The sequence below is a fragment of the Oncorhynchus keta genome, chromosome 23 (assembly GCF_023373465.1).
Source record: "Oncorhynchus keta strain PuntledgeMale-10-30-2019 chromosome 23, Oket_V2, whole genome shotgun sequence".
NCBI classification, from domain to species: Eukaryota; Metazoa; Chordata; class Actinopteri; order Salmoniformes; family Salmonidae; genus Oncorhynchus; species Oncorhynchus keta.
The window spans coordinates 23,451,343-23,469,380 of NC_068443.1; the positions used below are offsets into that span (position 1 = coordinate 23,451,343).

Sequence of the window (18,038 nt, forward strand, 5' to 3'; positions counted from 1 at the left end):
AGTGGCTGCTGCCAACATACTGACTCAAATCTCTAGCCACTTTAATAATTAAAAATTGGATGTAATAAATGTATCACTAGTCACTTTAAACAATGCCACTTTATATAATGTTTACATACCTTACATTACTCATCTCGTATGTATATACTGTACTCTATACCATCTACTGCATCTTGCCTATGCCGTTCGCCCATCACTCATCCATATATTTATATGTACATATTCTTATTAATTCCTTTACACTTGTGTGTATAAGGTAGTTGTTGTGAAATTGTTAGATTACTTGTTAGATATTACTGCACTGTCGGAACTAGAAGCACAAGCATTTCGCTACACTAGCATTAACATCTGCTAACGATGTGTATGTGACCAATAACATTAGATTTGATTTTATTTTATTTGAAACTAAGCATATTTGAGACGCTAATGAATATGTCCCACCCCACTTTATCTGAGACAGGTAGAAAAGTTCTCTCTATAGCCCAATATTCTTAACATACCAGGGTCAGCATTGTATTTTTGTATTAATGGTCTCTAACAATTGCACAATAAAAGTGGCCATTGATAAAAATGCAATTTCATTTGAATTGGTTATTCACCTTGCAATGTTTGGAAATGCGGGATTTTATTTTGAAGGTTCCTCATTACCGTACGAAAGTGACGTCATTGTGTGTGCTGCTGGCGGAATACGAGTTCATATTCTAAACTGCCTGGTTTGAGTTCTACATATTTTTTTAGCTGTTTAGTTCTATGTTTTAGTTTATTTCGCTTAATAGCAAATCACCATGTCGGTGGCGTTTGCACCTCATAGACAACGTGGAAAGGGTGATATAACACCCACTGGAATTCAGAAGGTAATTCATCTTTATCACGCACCACAACAGAATGGATGCGGAGAGCACCCAGCTGCTGCTAGCTAGATAGCTAACTAGCCTAGCCAGTGCCCAGGTCGAACTATAGGCAGCTAACGTTAGCTAAGTAAAGGGAAATAGATTGGTAACAATGTTGCTAGGGTAAAGCGCGGTCAATATGAACTTCGCGGGAGTGGGCAAATCTAAAAATAACTAATTTTTTTTGTCGATTCGATGGACTAACATTACATTTGTTTCTGATATGAATGAAGGCCTACTAGTATTTTGTTAGCTGGATTGTTAGCTTCTTTTGTTAGCTGGCACACAGAACAGTAACGTTAGATGACAAATGCTTTGTTACTAGGTAGAGAAAACGGCAAAGACAGTTTGACCAGCTAGTTAGTTACAGTGTTGTCATTAACATCATACTACTACTCTACTCTCAAATAAAATAATATGATTTTATGAGTAGTCTGGATTGGAACGACAGTTTGTCCTCTGGAGTTATACTGTCTATGGTTCAAAACGTTAATACAAGTAACATTGTTTCCATGTATGCATCACAATTCCCCAAAACCTTTTTACATTGTATTTACTGTATTCTCAATGATTTTTCACTTAAAATGTATGCCAAACAAAAACCAATGATTTGTTAAATTAGACAAACCATACAACTATGCACATAGATGAATTTTAACAATTACACATGACTAGTTTGCTAACAGACAGCACACACCATTCTGTTAACCCACTTTGAATCTGCACAGTTCTTCAAGTAAATGGGGTTTTGTGAAGTTCAGTGGAAATTAAAAGTAGTCCTTGTGCATGTTGTATGGTTTGTTTAACATATGAACACTAAGTTTTCTTCCTGTTTTGCTCTGTCATGTTTCAGTTACTGGATGAAAACAATCAGTTGATTCAATGTATAATGGACTTCCAGAGCAAAGGAAAGACAGCAGAATGTTCACAGTAAGTTATACTTTATGTACAACATCTCCATACCTGATGAGCTTTCAGGCTTCATCCTATCATGTATTTGAGTTTTTGCAGTGTATTGATGGCTTCTCTCCCTGCCCTTTTAAATGTTAACATGGGTTTTTATCTGTTTTCTGTTAACAGGTACCAGCAGATGCTCCACAGAAATTTAGTTTACCTGGCCACAATAGCAGACTCCAATCAGAACATGCAGTCTCTGCTCCCTGCTGTGAGTATGGGTCCAGGGCGGAGAAGGGCAGTGATGTTACAAGATGGGGACAATTCATTGGTGCTGAATTGGATTCACTCTGACACATTTCATCAAGTTGTACAGACACTGTACAGTTAGAAATACGGTGTTGTTCTTGGCTCCCGATAGTTTAAGGATTGTGTTCAGTGATTTTAAATCTCAAACTTTTTAAAATGTTATTTTACCGTTATTTTACTAGGCAAGTCAGTTAAGAACAAATTTTTATTTTCAATGACGGCTTAGGAACAGTGGGGTAACTGCCTTGTTCAGGGGCAGAACGACAGATTTTTTTTTTACCTTGTCAGCGCAGCGATTCAATCTTGCAACCTTTTGGTTACTAGTCCCAACGCTCTAACCACCAGGCTACCTGCTGCCCAAAACATGACACTTTGATGAAGTGGTCTATACAATACTCCCTCCATAACTATCATGTATTCTGTTATCATAATTTATAGATCCTGACTTGAAATAAGGGCATAGAAATGCAACAACAGAGCTAAGTTACAATTGAAGAAGAGCCGAGCCTCTTTATATGCATTACACTGCTAGTCAGGAACTTCATCAAATTCCACCAGTACAGGAAATGAAGCCAGTATAGGGGTTTCCCATCCTATTCCCAGTATATCTAACCCTGTCAAGCTCTGACGATTGATTGTGCGGTGCATGTGAGATTGAATGTAATAATATATGCCTCATATGCCACCAATGGAAGCTTGCCCTGTCTCCCCTACTGTTGGTCAAAGGGGTGTATAATGTTCACCTAGATGCTCTGTACTTGATTTCAGAAGTGTGACTCCCCTACTCCCCCAGAGGTAAAGCTTGAAGTGAGTATGGGTGGAGAAGTGGGGGTTAATTTATGATAGGGTGTCTTGGTTCATACTGTGCATTGGAGGCTATATGATTGATATTCAAACACAGGGTCTTTTGTTGTGAAACTTCATATGTGATACCTCTGAGATAGACTGCTGGTGCAATAGTATTGTACAGTGCCGTGTAAAGGTATACTTTGTGTTGATAGGTTCTGCTTTATTATATAGGCTGGTGCTGTGAAATAGATGATAGAACAACATGTCAAATCCAGAGATTATATAACATATTATATCCACAGAATGGCCGGGGTCTTTAAATCCTATACCTTCAATATAATTTGCTTCTGTAGCTGTAGCTCTGTTGGTAGAGCATGGCGCTTGTAACGCCAGGGTAGTGGGTTCGATTCCCGGGACCACCCATACGTAGAATGTATGCACACATGACTGTAAGTCGCTTTAGCAGACGCTTTGGATAAAAGCGTCTGCTAAATGGCATATATTATTATTATTATATTATTTTAAACATGATCATTTCTGTTCTTACATTTAAGAACCCATGGTCATCCGTCCATCAGTCTTCCTCCCTCTCCCACCGCTTTTTCTCTCATACATGGCTGAGATATGTATCTTAACACGGCTGGTGTTTCTCTCTCTGTGTTGTCTGTCTGCAGCCTCCTACTCAGAACATGCCCATGGGCCCTGGTGGGATGAACCAGAGCGGAGTACCGGGCCCCCAGCCCCCCCACGGACACAACATGCCCTCTGAGGGCATGGTCAGTGGCGGACCCCCAGCCCCACACATGCAGAGCCAGATGAACGGACAGATGCCTGGTAAGTGACCTCCGTCCTCTCTCTATCCCTGTCTCGCTCACTAGGGTTGCCTAGCAACACCACAGAGCTGGATAAGGAGTGGGAGGGTGCTCTGTTAAACGATGTCACCCGTCTGAGCTCTGGTTGTCTTGGACTCCACTGTGGTTGTGTTTGTATGCGTGTTTGTTTGTGTGTGGGGAGAGTAGGGCTGGGCAATATGGCCAAAATATAAAATTATATTTTCAAATATATTGATAAGGTGTTATGTTTTTGAATAATTAAAGTTCTAAATGTTCTTTGAGTAGTTCATGACCTTGATTGTTTTATACTGTTCAATCCAACTTTAAACCAAAAAATTCTGCAAGGTTGCATGGTATGGGGAAAAAATGTAGACGTAGTTATTTGGTGAACTGTTCAAATCATTATTAATTAACAGGTTAGGAACCGATGTGTTGGTCAGTGTTTCCAGGGCACCCTGATAAGGTGTTTCATTAGATGTTTTATTACCAGGGCTGCGGTCCAAACTTAAAAGACACCCTCGCCTTATGCCCTTGGGGAAAGCCCCATCGCCATTTTGGAGGGCGGCCCAACTGATTAGCCAAGCAAGGGAAGTTTGCAACGTAAGCCCCTCAGCCCTCGTTTTTAGTCGAGTGTACAAGTATGTTCCTGAATCTCCCCATAATTCAATTTGCGGCGATTGTACATCCACTAAGAAAAGTCAGCAAAAACTTAAAAACAACATCAATGGAGTCAACATAAAAATGTAAGCAAAAACAAATGCAAATAAGTTAGAAATTGTGCTAGTAATGCACATGGCGGCACAAACACGTCTGGTAAAAATGTTTTTGTTTGGTTATCTTTTGGAATTTGTAGAAATAAAACATTTTCCTCCTTCAGAAGTTCCAGCTAGGCAGGCTATCATATTAGTTAGCTAATTCATTTGCTAGCTATCGTACAGTTAGCGTATATTAATAATTATATATTTAATTTAAGTAGACATGCACTCATAAATGACTAGCGCATATAAAGCACCCACAAGCTACCAGTGGCTGAAAACACAATTTATTTTGATTTATTTCACCTTTATTTAACCAGGTAGGTCAGTTGAGAACAAGTTCTCATTTACAACTGCAACCTGGCCAAGATAGAGCAAAGCAGTGCGACACAAACAACACAGAGTTACACATGGGATAAACAAACGTACAGTCAATAACACAATCATCGTGGGATGTACGAGTGACGAATTTCCGGACAAGGGTGGTCCATTTAAAAAGCATTCCTTCCTACCTCAGCCTGCAAGTGTATACTCGTCAGACGTCATGATGCGTCACCAGAAGTGTCCACTTAACTTGAGGGCTGAGGGGAGAGGGTCTTTTAAGTGTTTGAACCGCAGCCTTGATGTAGCTAGCTAGCTAACATATTCATGCTTTGCCTATTCCTCTGATATAGAATATACCATTGCACAAACAACATGCTTATCGAGGCCTACACCAGCACTGGTACCAGGCTGTATTAGCTAGCTGACTCTTAGCTTGCTAAATGTACTAACTAGTGATTAGCATTTGCGGCTAATGCAAATTCTTTTAGCCCCAACTTGCTAAGAAAAGACAAACTAGTAGTAGTTTGCAGATGGTAAGATACACAAACTAATAGTGTAATTATAGAACATTTGTGCAAAGCAGCATCGTTGTCACCAACATCTTGTTGTATCTATCTAACCATGCAGACTGCAGAGTGAACAGCAAGAAAGTGCTTGTGACTCCATGGTTGAGCAATTGCTCTCTCGTTGAGTAACATGAGGCAGGGTTTGGTGTGTGAAGCGGTATACCGCCCAGCCCCAGGGGCTAGTCTGTTCTGCCGCAGGGTAGATTGACCAGTTATTACCAGTTGTCAAGGCTCTACAGCGCGCATGCTTGTGAATATTAAAATAGGGAGAAAGTATTTTCTCGGGAAATCATTAATAATGTTTTAATTAAATAATTCAATATTTGATCTCTGTACTGTATGGTCTAATATCTTCCAAAATGTTGAATGATCTGTCGTTCTTTTTTTCCCAGGGCCTAATCACATGCCCATGCAGGGCCCTGGGCCGGGTCCCAACCAGCCCCCCAACATGCCCGGCAGCGGCTCCATGAACATGCCCCCCAGCAGCCATGGCTCTATGGGCGGCTACAACCACGCTGTACCCTCTTCTCAGAGCATGCCTGCCCAAGGCCAGATGAACATGACCCAAGGACCCATGGGTAACTACGGCCCCCGGCCCAACATGAACATGCAGGCTAACCAAGGTACAGGAAAGAGGAAAACAAACGTGTCCTTGATAGACCTTCTCTTTGACCCATACACATCTTTTGATGATGACATTCATCCATGGATGCTTTATTGTTGAGGTTTTTTTTCAAATTGGGTTCTGTAATGGCATACTGTGTGTGTTTGTGTTGTTCCTGCCCCAGGCCCCATGATGCACCAGCAGCCTCCCTCCCAGCAGTACAACATACCCCCTGGAGGTGGCGGGCAGCACTACCAGGGCCAGCAGAACCCCATGGGCATGATGGGCCAGGGAAACCACGTGATGGGGCAGAGGCCCATGCCCCCTTACAGACCCCCACAGCAAGGTACGCTCTGCTCTACAGAGTGGGCACTTGGGACAAGGCGCTTGGTTTGACTTGACACAGGGCTGAAACCTCTTCTCCTGTCCGTAACCCCCTTTCCACTTCGTGTCTTAAGTGGAACTATCTTTCACTTACACTGTCGTTGCTTGTAGACATAGGTAGCCCCATTACCATAGAAGGAGTACCCAGGTGTCCTGAAGGTTGTTGTCAGCCCCAGACAACTGAGCTATAGTTTGAGGACCAGGAGCTCTCTAGCGAATAAGTGGCCCAAATTCCAATCTCACTCCCCTTTCCACACCGAAATCCCCCCTCCCCCCTCCCCACACTCCCGCCCCAACAACACCTTGAATCAACCTGTGTGTGTTGTGTGTGTGTATGTAGGACCCCCTCAGCAGTACCCAGGGCAGGAAGACTACTATGGGGACCAGTACAGTCACGCAGGACAGGGAGCCTCAGAAGGTAGGAGAACCAACCCTCCAACCAACTGCTCGTAGAACCAACCAAACCTCTCCGTCCGTCTAACGTTCACTTAGAGAAACTGTATTAAGTCATGTAGAAGGACAAGAGGATTGCGAGTACCAAAACAACATTATATGACAGTGACACCATCCCTCAGCTAAAGCCAGTGAATTGCTCAGGACCACTTTACACCTGAAACGAATCATCAATGGTTTATCTTGGTTCCACCGCAGTTATCTAGAACATTTGTGGAAATAGAGAATGGAAGATGTCAGTTAGTCATGGTGCTCTGTAAACCTGGCAAGAAGGAAGCTAATGTTTGGTTTGCCTGCCCACCATCCCACCGGTGATATGCGTCTTCGATAAACAAATAGCTAGTTATTCTGTCCAACCGTTTTCTTGTGGAGGTGTGGCTCCAAATGCGTACCGCGATTCAATCCAGGAAGTTGATCTTAGGTGGTGCTTTTAGCAGAAGCAGAGGTCCTACTTTAGCAGAAGCCCCACACACGAGTTGACAGATGTTGCTTTGAAGACTCCTGGTGGAAAAGGTGACTAGTTGGACTGGGATTTTTCACCAGTGATTTCCCACCCCTCCATAGTGATTTTGCATCATAGCATCCCCATCAATTATTCTTAAATTAATAACTTTCTCTTGCATGTATCAATCACTTTCTACACCTTTCTGAGTTATCTACATTCTACTCCCTTTCACACTTTGACACAGTACTCTCCAGTCTCATAGCTAGGTTGTACTCTAATGGAAATTACAGGATTTAAATATTGTCTTGTAAAACTGTATATTCCCAAAAGAAAGTGAAACAAATATTCCAATGTTTACTTATCACTTTTGCAAAACCTATATTTATGAACATTGATACCCACACACACACAGAGACGTTGCTTGAAGCAATATAAAATATATACTGATATTTAACAATCTGTATATTTTTAATCCCCTGACTTTCCCCCTCATTGACTTATCACCTCAAACATGGACATGAAATAACATGTCTTCCTATCTCCTTGTGAAATAATGCTTTAGGTGGTTTACTACAGCCACCGTTCCCTGATCAAGGCTTTGATCCCTCAGAACAATACTACCAAGGAGGTATCTATGTAGCTTCACAGAAATGTACTCACAGGGGAAAAGGAAGAAGCTAAGCTAAAAACACATGACTTATGGAACTTTTGTGTTGCTTTTATGGAGACATTTCTGAGACTTCTTTCCAATTGTGACAAAGGCTATTGTGTTTTATAACTGCAATAGCCCAAATGCTAGCTTTTTACAATTAATAACATAACTCAAGTACACTTTCTATACCGGTATTATTTCCTCTGTTTAGCCTTCCCTGGCCAGCTGAAGCTTTCTGAGTTTGTTCTAGTCTCTGTTTTCTGGCTTCATGTCCCTCACCGCTATGCACGTGACTACTTTTAATCGTTGATGATTTCTCACTCACATATTTCATTTCTCATAAATGTTGTCGTTCCAGCTTTGTTTTATTAATGGCTCATAGCAGGTGTCAGGTAAGGATGCTAAAAAAGAGTCACTATAACAACCATGTTGCATATAAAAACAAACAAAAATAAACTTAATGTTTCAATGGGCATGCTCACAGTGTTGGTTCTTTTCTCCTGTGGTTCTTGTCTTGTCTGCCAGAGCGAGACCCAGCAGCCAACCAACAGTCCCCCTATGAAAAAGATAATGGTTTGTTAACTTTGTTTGTTAACAGCCTAAATCAGTGTTTTCAAAAAACGTTCTGATCAGGATTAGGGTCAATATCCTGTTCAATTCAATCAACTCAGGAAGTAAAATTAAATTCCAATCATGGTGTTGGTTCTTTTCTCCTGTGGGTTATGTCTGCCAGAGCGAGACCCAGCAGCCAACCAACAGTCCCCATATGAAAAAGATCATGGTTTGTTAACTTTGTTTAACAGCCAAAATCAGTGTGTTCAAACAAATTCTGATCAGGGTTTGGGTCAATAGCTTGTTCAATTCAGGAAGTAAACTGAAATTCTAATCATGCTGGAAAAATTTGGAATTGAATTTCAGTTTACCTTCCGACTTGAAATGGACCCCAAGCCTGATTCTGGCCACTCTAAACACTGATGTCTGCTGTGTTGTCGTCAAACCTGGTTCAGGTACTGAAATATCACAGATACTGTAATGTCGCTCTGTTGCCCCCTGTAGGTAATGCCCAGTATGGCCAGCAGCAGGAGGCCTACCAGCAAGGTCCTCCCCAGCAGCAGGGCTACCCCCCACAGCAGCAGTACCCTGGACAGCAGGGCTACCCTGGACCGCAACAGGGCTACGGTGGGTGGAACCTAAGCAATATCACTGAATCTGTCTTTGCGTGTCTCGGTCTTTCTCTCTCTCACTCATCTTGTTCTCTCACTATTTATTTTCTCTCTTTCTTGTTCTTTCTTTCTCTTTATTTTTCCATAGCCTATTACTTTGTACACTTTTTTATTTTATTTACTGAAATGGGAAATAAAAAGATGTTGGTGTGTGCCATTACTCTGATGGCAGTCAGTCCACACTCATCCTGTAGGATTCACCGTTTACTTTCCTTTTCATTATCTTGAAACATCAGTCCTAGATTCCAAATGGCACTCACCCAGAGCCTCACATATGTTTACTGAACCACACCACTGTTTTGCTAATTGAAATGGTGTACTTTCAATGTTGCAGCGGCGCAATCAAGGCTACACATACTGGCACGTTGATCAGAAGCGGTAGCTGGCAGACATTGGCGCTGTTAGGTGTCCCTCTCGTACTATGGTGGGTCACTGTACAGGCCTAGTTAGTGTGTGATAGAAAGTCTCTGAAAGCTAGACATGGCGGGAGAGTAAAAGGAATAGGACACGCTTATGGGTAATAACCCTTGGCATTGTGGGTGTGGGAACCACAGCCCCCTCTTTCGTTTTTAAAATCCTGTCAGCTCTCCTTTCTCTCATGTCAGTAATGAGCTGGTGGAGAGAGGCAGAGGCTATGAGTTGGGCTCCATCTGGCTCACATGCGCTCTCGCAGGCGGGCCACACAAGGTTAAGATTTGCGGTAGCTGCGTCTGCATTATGAGCACCTAATGACGTTTGACTTGGCCCAGTCAGTCAGTCAGTCATCGTATCACTGATCAGCTGTTAACCTGTCTAGCGGAACCCCTCGCCAACAGCCAATGAAATTGCAGTGCGCCAAATACAAATCAACAGAAATCTGATAAATCAAATTTCTGAAACATACAAGTATTAGGCACTATTTTAAAGATAAAATTCTTGTTAATCCAGCCACAGTGTCTGATTTAAAAAATGCTTTACAGCGAAAGCTCCACAAACTATTATGTTAGATCACCACCAACTCACAGATAAACCCAGCAATTTTTCCAGCCAAAGAGAGGAGTCACAAAAAGCACAAATAGAGGCAAAATTAATCACTAACCTTTGATCTTCATCAGATGGCACTCATAGGACTTTATGTTACACAATACATGTATGTTTTGTTCGGTAAAGTTCATATTTATATCCAAAAATCTTATTTTACATTGGCGTGTTATGTTCAGTAGTTCCAAAACATGCAGTGATATTGCAGAGAGCCACATGAATTCACACAAACACTCATTATATATGTCGATGAAAATACAATTGTTAGACATGGAAATATAGATACACTTCTCCTTAATGCAACCGCTGTGTCAAATTTAAAAAAAACTTTACAGAAAAAGCATAATCTGAGAACAGAGCTCAGAGCCCAAATCCGCCATGTTGGGTAGTCAGCATTATTCATAAATAGCATTATAAATATTCACTTACCTTTGATGATCTTCATCAGAATGCACTCCCAGAAATCGCAGTTCCACAATAAATGTTTGTTTTGTTTGATAATGTCCATAATTTATGTTCATTTATGTCCAATAGCTTCTTTTGTTAGGGTGTTTGGTAAACAAATACAAACGTGTGATCTGGTCCATTCGGACGAAACGTTCAAAAGTTATATTACAGGTCGAAGAAACTTGTCAAACTAAGTATAGAATTTTTCTTTAGGATGTTTTTATGATAAAAGTTCAATAATGTTCCAACCGGAGAATTACATTGTCTGTAGGAAAGCAATGGAACGAGAGCTACCTCTCAAGTGAAAGCGCGTGACTGAGAGCGAGGCTGTAGCCAGACCACTGACTCAAAGAGCTCTCATCCGGTCCCACATCACAGTAGAAGCCTGAAACAACATTCTAAAGACGGTTAACATCTAGTGGAAGCCTTAGGAAGTGCAACATAACCAATATCCCACTGTGTATTCGATAGGGGTGAGTTCAAAAACTACAAACCTCAGATTTCCCACTTCCTGTTTGGATTTTTTTCTCAGGTTTTTGCCTGCCATATGAGTTCTGTTATACTCACAGACCTCATTCAAACAGTTTTAGGAACTTCAGAGTGTTTTCTATCCAATACCAATAATAATATGCATTCATTAGCATCTGGGACTGAGTAGGAGGCAGTTCACTCTGGGCACGCTAATCATCCAAAAGTGAAAATGCTGCCCCCTATCCCAAAGAAGTTAAGATGCCTGATTATGGCACTACGCGGCGGTAAGGTAGCTGCAGTGCAGTGGTAGTATACAGAGGCGGTCTGATGGAGTGATTTTTAATGATGCTTCACTTATCTAATGAGGGCCCACTGAATCTCCTTGATGTCTCCTTTCATTAGAAAACTTAACACCCAGCTCCAGCAAGTCAGGCTCTCTCATTACAAAGCAGAGTAGGCCAGTGTTAATGTGGAGCCAAACTTCAGCAAATGGGCCAGGACCCAACTAATACTACTACTACCCACCAGTCTCTTTCTGCCATGCCTCTGGCTGGTTGTCACTGGATATGTCTATTGCGAGATAAAGGTTAATTGACACTCAATGGTTCAAGAACAAGACGTGGCATAATGGACATCAAACAGGACAAAGTCAGTGAATCAAGCGCGCTGTTATACTCCCAGGTTAACTGTGTGCTTTTTGTTATTGAACAGACCAGTCTTCTTAACTGCTCCTATATGGTGTGAAGAACTGTAGCATGTTTCAGTTAGACATCCATAACCTTTTTCTCTGCTCTGTCCCCCCTCCCCAGGTCCGTCCCAGGGAGCCCCAGGCCAGTACCCCCAGGGTTACCCCCAGGGCCAGGGGCAGCAGTACGGGGCCTACCGGGGCCCCCAGCCCGGCCCCCCTCAGGCCCAGCAGCAACGCCCATACCCAGGCTACGATCAGGTGAGTATGAGCCCATGAGTAGGCAGGCCTAACCTCTATCTGTATGTGACTCTTATTGTGTCCTTTTTATATGTATGGATAGAAGTTAAAAATGTAACGTGAAGTTTTCCAGGGATCAGGGAGTGTCCATAAGCAAGAGACCTGGGTGGAGTGGGTGTCTTGTGCATGCTGACATTGTATGGGGAGATTAAGACAAGTTGAATAATATTGGATAATACAGCAAGTCAGACCAGAGCAGTGCAATGCGAGGGCAATGTAGTGTCTCCTCCCTAAACGTAACTGACTTTTGAGATTGTTGAAGGGGAGGGGAGAGCTACATGTTGCCCTGTATTTTCTGTGGTCCTTTGCGGGGGCCACAGCAACACTTTGATTCTTTATCTTTGAATATTCAGGGACACATGAGGAAATAAAGACCCAGGGATTTGAACCCCTGACTAGTTCTGTAAGAAGCAAAGGTAATGGTAAAATCTGAACGTGTGACCGTTCGCCTAGCCTTGATTTGCATTTGTCATGTTTCTCCTCCTGTCTTCTATTTAAACATCTGATTTCCACCTTTACCTCTTTTTGTAACCAGGGGTCGAATTCTATTCTTGAGGTCTTCAAACATATCAAGCATATTCTGTAGGGGAACTTCAAAAATAAAATGTTGATGGTTTGGAATTGACTAAATCAATCAAAAGTACAACTCCTCATGCCTTGGGTTATTATTCATCCCTTTTCATGCAATATACTGCATTTAAATGTTTTTTTTTATGCGTAATTTAATTATGCACTGTGTAGAATAGTAAATGATCAAAGTAAGTCAAATTGAACCAAAATAAATCAATGTGTAACTAAACTTTTATTCCTAAAGAGCAGCCACTTTCGACCCCTGTTTAGAAATGCTCCTGCAAAATACAAAACATGTGAAATGTGCAAGTCGGAGAGAAGCATTTTGCCTACTGCTACAGTATAACTGACATGAAGTTACTTCCCTCCTGTCGACCTTTTCTGTGGCCATGCTGCCACCTGCTGGTTAAATATAGCCAATGCAGCCACACAGGAATAGTCTGCATCTATCTGTAACAAAAGGTTCATAACTAGCTGCTACAGATGTGCTTGTTTGCATCCTGTTTAAATATGTAAATATTAGCATTTCCCTAGTAAATGCCTGTTTGTTCAGATGTTCGGATGAAAAGTAATTAAGATGTCCATTTACAGTACTCCCTTCCTCCCTCCACAGGGTCAATATGGAAATTACCAGCAATGAGAGATGGCCATGGCAGTCACTGTCAGTCACCAAGAGCCCCGCTCTGACCTCTAACCTCTGACCTCTGTACAACTGTTATCTGGACTTTTATAACGGCTGCAGCTCACAGAGACGCTCACACACACACACTTTGCCCTCTGTATCCCCTATGTCTGGGCCTTATGTAATGAGATGATTGTGTTCACTTCCATTTCTCAACCTTCTAGTCTGAGTTAAGTCTCAAAGCAGCAATGCCTTAAAACCAAACAGAGCTGCCTTATCCAGAGCACTGCAGATTTCGAAAAGGGCAAAAAATTACCCGTAAAATTAATTTTGTCTAGATCGGAGGACAGAAGTGTACAGAACTGAACTTCACACTCTTGTAGGGCAATGTTTCTCCATCTAATAGCCCCCTGTTCATAAGAAGCAATAATGCCAATGAGAAGTGGAGAAGTGGAAGGGTGTGACGGGGATGGAGTGAGGAGATTTTACACCAGAAACAAAATTCTGTACGGCTATGTTATATGTCAAGGTCAACATATGTGATGATGTAAACATGTATTTTATGATTTTTAGATGGAGCTAATTTTGTATAAGAATTTGGAGTACTGTTGAATATAGTTTCTGTTTTCCTCCTGAAGTGTTATGTCTCTTGATGTAAGTTGTGATTAACATTGTTTTCATCTGCTATTTTGTTTGTTCTTTTGTTATTCGTAACCCCTGATTTCCCTTTGCTTCTTCAATGACTTGTACATTGAATATGTGCTTGGGGTGAACAAATCGGATGCTTTGGTTTTCTGAATGGATTGTACATAGAAAGCCCTCAAACTAACTGAGAACACCTATCTGTATTGGAGCATCAGTGGTGAAATATTATTTCTTTGGGTAACAAAACATGACCTGTGAGTGGGGCTCTATTCTGTATTTGAGATCTACAGTATGTGTGTAACTAGGGTTGCAAAGCTACCGGTGATTTACCAAAGTTACCGGAATATTGTGTGATTTTAGTCATTAACAGAATCTATTGTAATTTTGGTAATCTAGTAATCTATACTTGAATAACTTTTAAAAACTGTATTCGTATATAGTGTTCATTAATTATATCTGTGACCATATTCTCCATGAGTTTTATATTAGATAGTAGGGTGGCAGGTAGCGCGTTGGGCTAGTAACCGAAAGGTTGCTGGTTTGAATACCTGAGCAGACAAGGTGAAAAATCTGCCGACTTGCCCATGAGTGAGGAACTTAACCCTAATTTGCTCCAGGAACGCCATGGCTGACCATGTCAAACACCACATTTCTCTGGACTAATCTGGTGTATGTGACATTTTTTTATTTTACCATATTTTTAAAGAGAAAATAACCTAATTAATGGCAAAAAGCATCTAATCAACCATTACATTATTTTTACACTAATCTAATGATTTACTTTTTTCACAACTGCCACCAGTTTGATGCCCAAACATTAATAAAACATTGACATGAAATAAATAAAAGTTTGTAAAAAGGAAATTTCATGCTGAAACCCTCATATTAAACACAAATGAATGCTATTAATTTAGTTTATTTTTTTATTTAGGATTGTTTAACATCTTTGTCATATTTTTTTTTTTACCTCTATGGGATCGGTGTCCCTAAACCTGGATGGTTGTTACTAACGTGCGTGTGACTAGAATGACATAAGTAACAGCCAACTTTCCAGTACATAGATATGTCTTATATGGGCAGAAAGCTTAAATTCTTCTTAATCTAACTGCAGTCCAATTTACAGTAGCTATTACAGTGAAAAAATACCATGCTATTATTTGGAGAGTGCACAACAACAAAACACTTATCATGGAAACTGGTTTGATACATTCACCTCTGAAGTTAAATAGTGTACTTACATTTAGTAATCTTGCTCTGATTTGTCATCCTGAGGGTCCCAGAGATAAAATGTAGCATAGTTTTGTTTGATAAAATACATGTTATATTCAAATGTAGGAACTGGCTTCTGTCTTTGGCCCCGCCTGGCCATCTAGATGTGTGAAGGTTAGTGTTTTTTCTCTGTAGGGAAGGAAAGGATCCATCATGTATGACATTCCTGAATGTGTGTAAACTTGTATTTTTTTATTACCATAGCATTTTTGTATGTTCTCTAGTTAGTTATGTACTTGAAAATGTATCAATTGACCAATTCGGCACATTTGGGCAAACTCCTTTCAGACTTGATACAAAATATAGTGTACTAATGTAATGCTTCACTGGATCAGTCTGAAACTTTACACACACACTGCTGCCATCTAAATTACACCTAAACTCCTATCTGAATGTATGGCCTTTCTCTTGCATTTCAAAGACGATGGAACAATTATTATTTTCTGAAAACGCATGTTTTTGTTTGTATTATCTTTTACCAGATCTAATCTGTTATTCTTCTACATTAATTTTACATTTCCACAAACTTCAAAGTGTTTCCTTTCAACTGGTATCAATAATATGCATATCCTTCCTTCAGATCCTGAGCTACAGGCCGTTAGATTTGGGTATGTCATTTTAGGTGGACATTTTTTTAAATGGGCCGATCCTTATCTGATTAAAATATTTCAGATATTTTACATGTTATTACCCACACAGAGGGCCAGAGATTATTCGACACTTGTCATAATCTGAATTACACAAATGGGCCACTAGATGTCTTCTGACATATTGTTTAAAAAAATCCTTGGAAGATAAAAACAATTCTGTTAACTTACAGGTCAACTTTGAATGTTTCAAGTAATACACCCTCCCTTTGCAAACCTATGTGTAACACAATGCACTGAGCACATATTCATAAAGTGTCTCAGATTAGGACAGCTGAATTGGGATCAGTTTAGCCTTTTAGATAATATGTAAGAATAAATAGATAGGGGAGACCTGATCCTAGATCAGCACTCCTACTCTGAGATGATTTATTAGTAGGGCCCCTGAATGCTTCCAGTACCCCCTGCTTCTCCTAAAAGTTGAATTTAGAAGCATGTATTTTATGGCCTTGGCGCTTCAGTGTGCTCTGTTATTGGTAGCTGAATAAGAGATGAATTCAGTTGGGGGATATTCCAAACATATGTCTAATGTGCATCGGACACAGCTCTCTGGAGAATAGTGTCTGCTCGATACATTACGTTTTTATCTGCAACTTTCTGAACGTTTTGCCCGTGCTCAATATTCCCATAATGGGTCTGTGGGAGTGCATTGACCACAGACTGTCATACATTCAGTATGTTCAGCACCACATAAGCTTGTTTCTTTACAATGTTGGATGAGATTTCTCCCCCGAATAAACTTCTACATTTTTGTTATTTAAGAAAATGTAATGTACGTTAACCACCAACAGAATAATATGAGTTATGGAGTATAACGTAAGTAACCACCAACAGAATAATATGAGTTATGTGGAATATAACGTAAGTAACCACCAACAGAATAATATGAGTTATGTGGAATATAACGTAAGTAACCACCAACAGAATAATATGAGTTATGTGGAGTATAACAAAGTGTTACGTTATACTCTAAACTGAGTGTCTTGCTGTAATGATTTGAGATACATTTCCTATGATGTCATGCAACATTTCACTCTTGTACAGACTGGTTGTGTTATTTTATGAAACCTTGGGCTTGATATACATTTGTACAATATGCATAAATCATGCACATATTATAGAGAAGATAGAAGTATGGTGATTGGTTTCCAGTCAGCCTCAAAGATACTAACCTTGGTATGCTTTAGTACATACCTTGTAATAAATGTTTTGTCTTTCATTTACCCTGTAGCCAACATGATGTTACTGTAAGTGTCATTGTGATGTGAAACTGTACAGTATGTCACTGAAAAACTGCAACAATAAATTGCTTGAATTTTTTTTAATACACTTGTTGGATTTTTATGCAATTTTCTTCAAATGTCCCTGTTCTTCAAATGCAACGACATAGACAATGTTGTCTAAGTTTACTTTGTGATTTTCTTGTTTTGAATATCTGTTCATGTATTTACTGTACACTATTAGCTCAGTAAGTTCCCACCACACCCTGCATTCCAGATGTGTCAGAAGTCCCGGGTACTTTTGCACCAAAAATGACCTTCCCCCTCCAGAGGGACTACCTGTCACGCACAGTAGGGGGGGAGAGCTACAGATGGTGCACCAGATGTGTGTCCGGAGCACGTGACCAGACTGGACATGGTGTTAGAGGGCCACTGCCTGACCCTTCCCTGCTGCTGATGTGTTTGTGTGTTAGAGAGGGTGTTTATAGATGTCAGACACTAAGAGAAAGACAGTAAGGGAGAAATCTTAAACTTAAATCTTAAATCTTTGTGCTCCTTTATAATGATCTGCATGTAGACTGTGTACGTGTGTGTGTGCGCGCATGTATATGTGCAGTGCTCAAGGTCTGGTGGCTTCTCCCAGTCACCCCAGCACCATCCTGCCCCTCCACAGCTGGCCACCCCACCCTTCCAAGCTGTCACTGGGGCTCCCCCTAGCCCCTCTACTTGGCTGACACACCGTTTTGGGCGCTCCCCCACCAGCCCTCCCTGGCAACTGCCACCCTCAGCTGCGCACTTGCAGACGGGAACGGGGTCGTACAAAGTCACTCCTCCTGTGACTGTCTGGTGCCACAGGGGACAGAGAGATGATGAGGGGATGGGGTGGGAGGAATACTTTCCTTATACCCGTCATATACCATCGAATCTCTTTTGGGCACTTTAACAATTCAGCAAGACGGACACATCACAGTCAAATTTTCGAGCACAATAGGATAGTGGAGGAAAGTAACCCCGCAAAGTG

At 41.0% G+C, this 18,038-nt stretch overlaps 1 protein-coding gene across 9 annotated transcripts; it reads left to right on the top strand.

Annotated features, from left to right (window-relative positions):
- Positions 1–657: 657 nt before the first annotated feature.
- On the top strand, positions 658–17,126 carry LOC118402019 (protein SSXT-like). 9 transcript variants are annotated; one of them, XM_035799818.2, is made up of 13 exons: positions 658–854; positions 1,744–1,820; positions 1,971–2,055; positions 3,557–3,716; positions 5,753–5,983; positions 6,149–6,310; positions 6,689–6,766; positions 8,424–8,471; positions 8,632–8,679; positions 8,955–9,077; positions 11,869–12,005; positions 12,398–12,460; positions 13,228–17,126. In XM_035799818.2, exons 1-12 carry the CDS (start codon positions 786–788, stop codon positions 12,413–12,415), a joined length of 1,236 nt encoding a protein of 411 aa, XP_035655711.1. In that variant the 5' UTR covers positions 658–785; the 3' UTR covers positions 12,416–12,460; positions 13,228–17,126. The 9 variants fall into 9 exon arrangements, with proteins under 9 accessions (XP_035655711.1, XP_035655710.1, XP_035655712.1 ...); XM_035799817.2 differs by lacking the exon at positions 12,398–12,460; XM_035799819.1 differs by lacking the exons at positions 8,632–8,679; positions 12,398–12,460.
- Positions 17,127–18,038: the final 912 nt, after the last annotated feature.

Coding starts and splice junctions, on each gene's coding strand:
- LOC118402019 (XM_035799817.2), top strand. CDS start 786: ATGTCGGTGGCGTTTGCACCTCATAGACAACGTGGAAAGGGTGATATA. Junction 1,821..1,970: donor AAGACAGCAGAATGTTCACA/GTAAGTTATACT, acceptor TTCTGTTAACAG/GTACCAGCAGATGCTCCACA. Junction 9,078..11,868: donor TGGACCGCAACAGGGCTACG/GTGGGTGGAACC, acceptor CCCCCTCCCCAG/GTCCGTCCCAGGGAGCCCCA.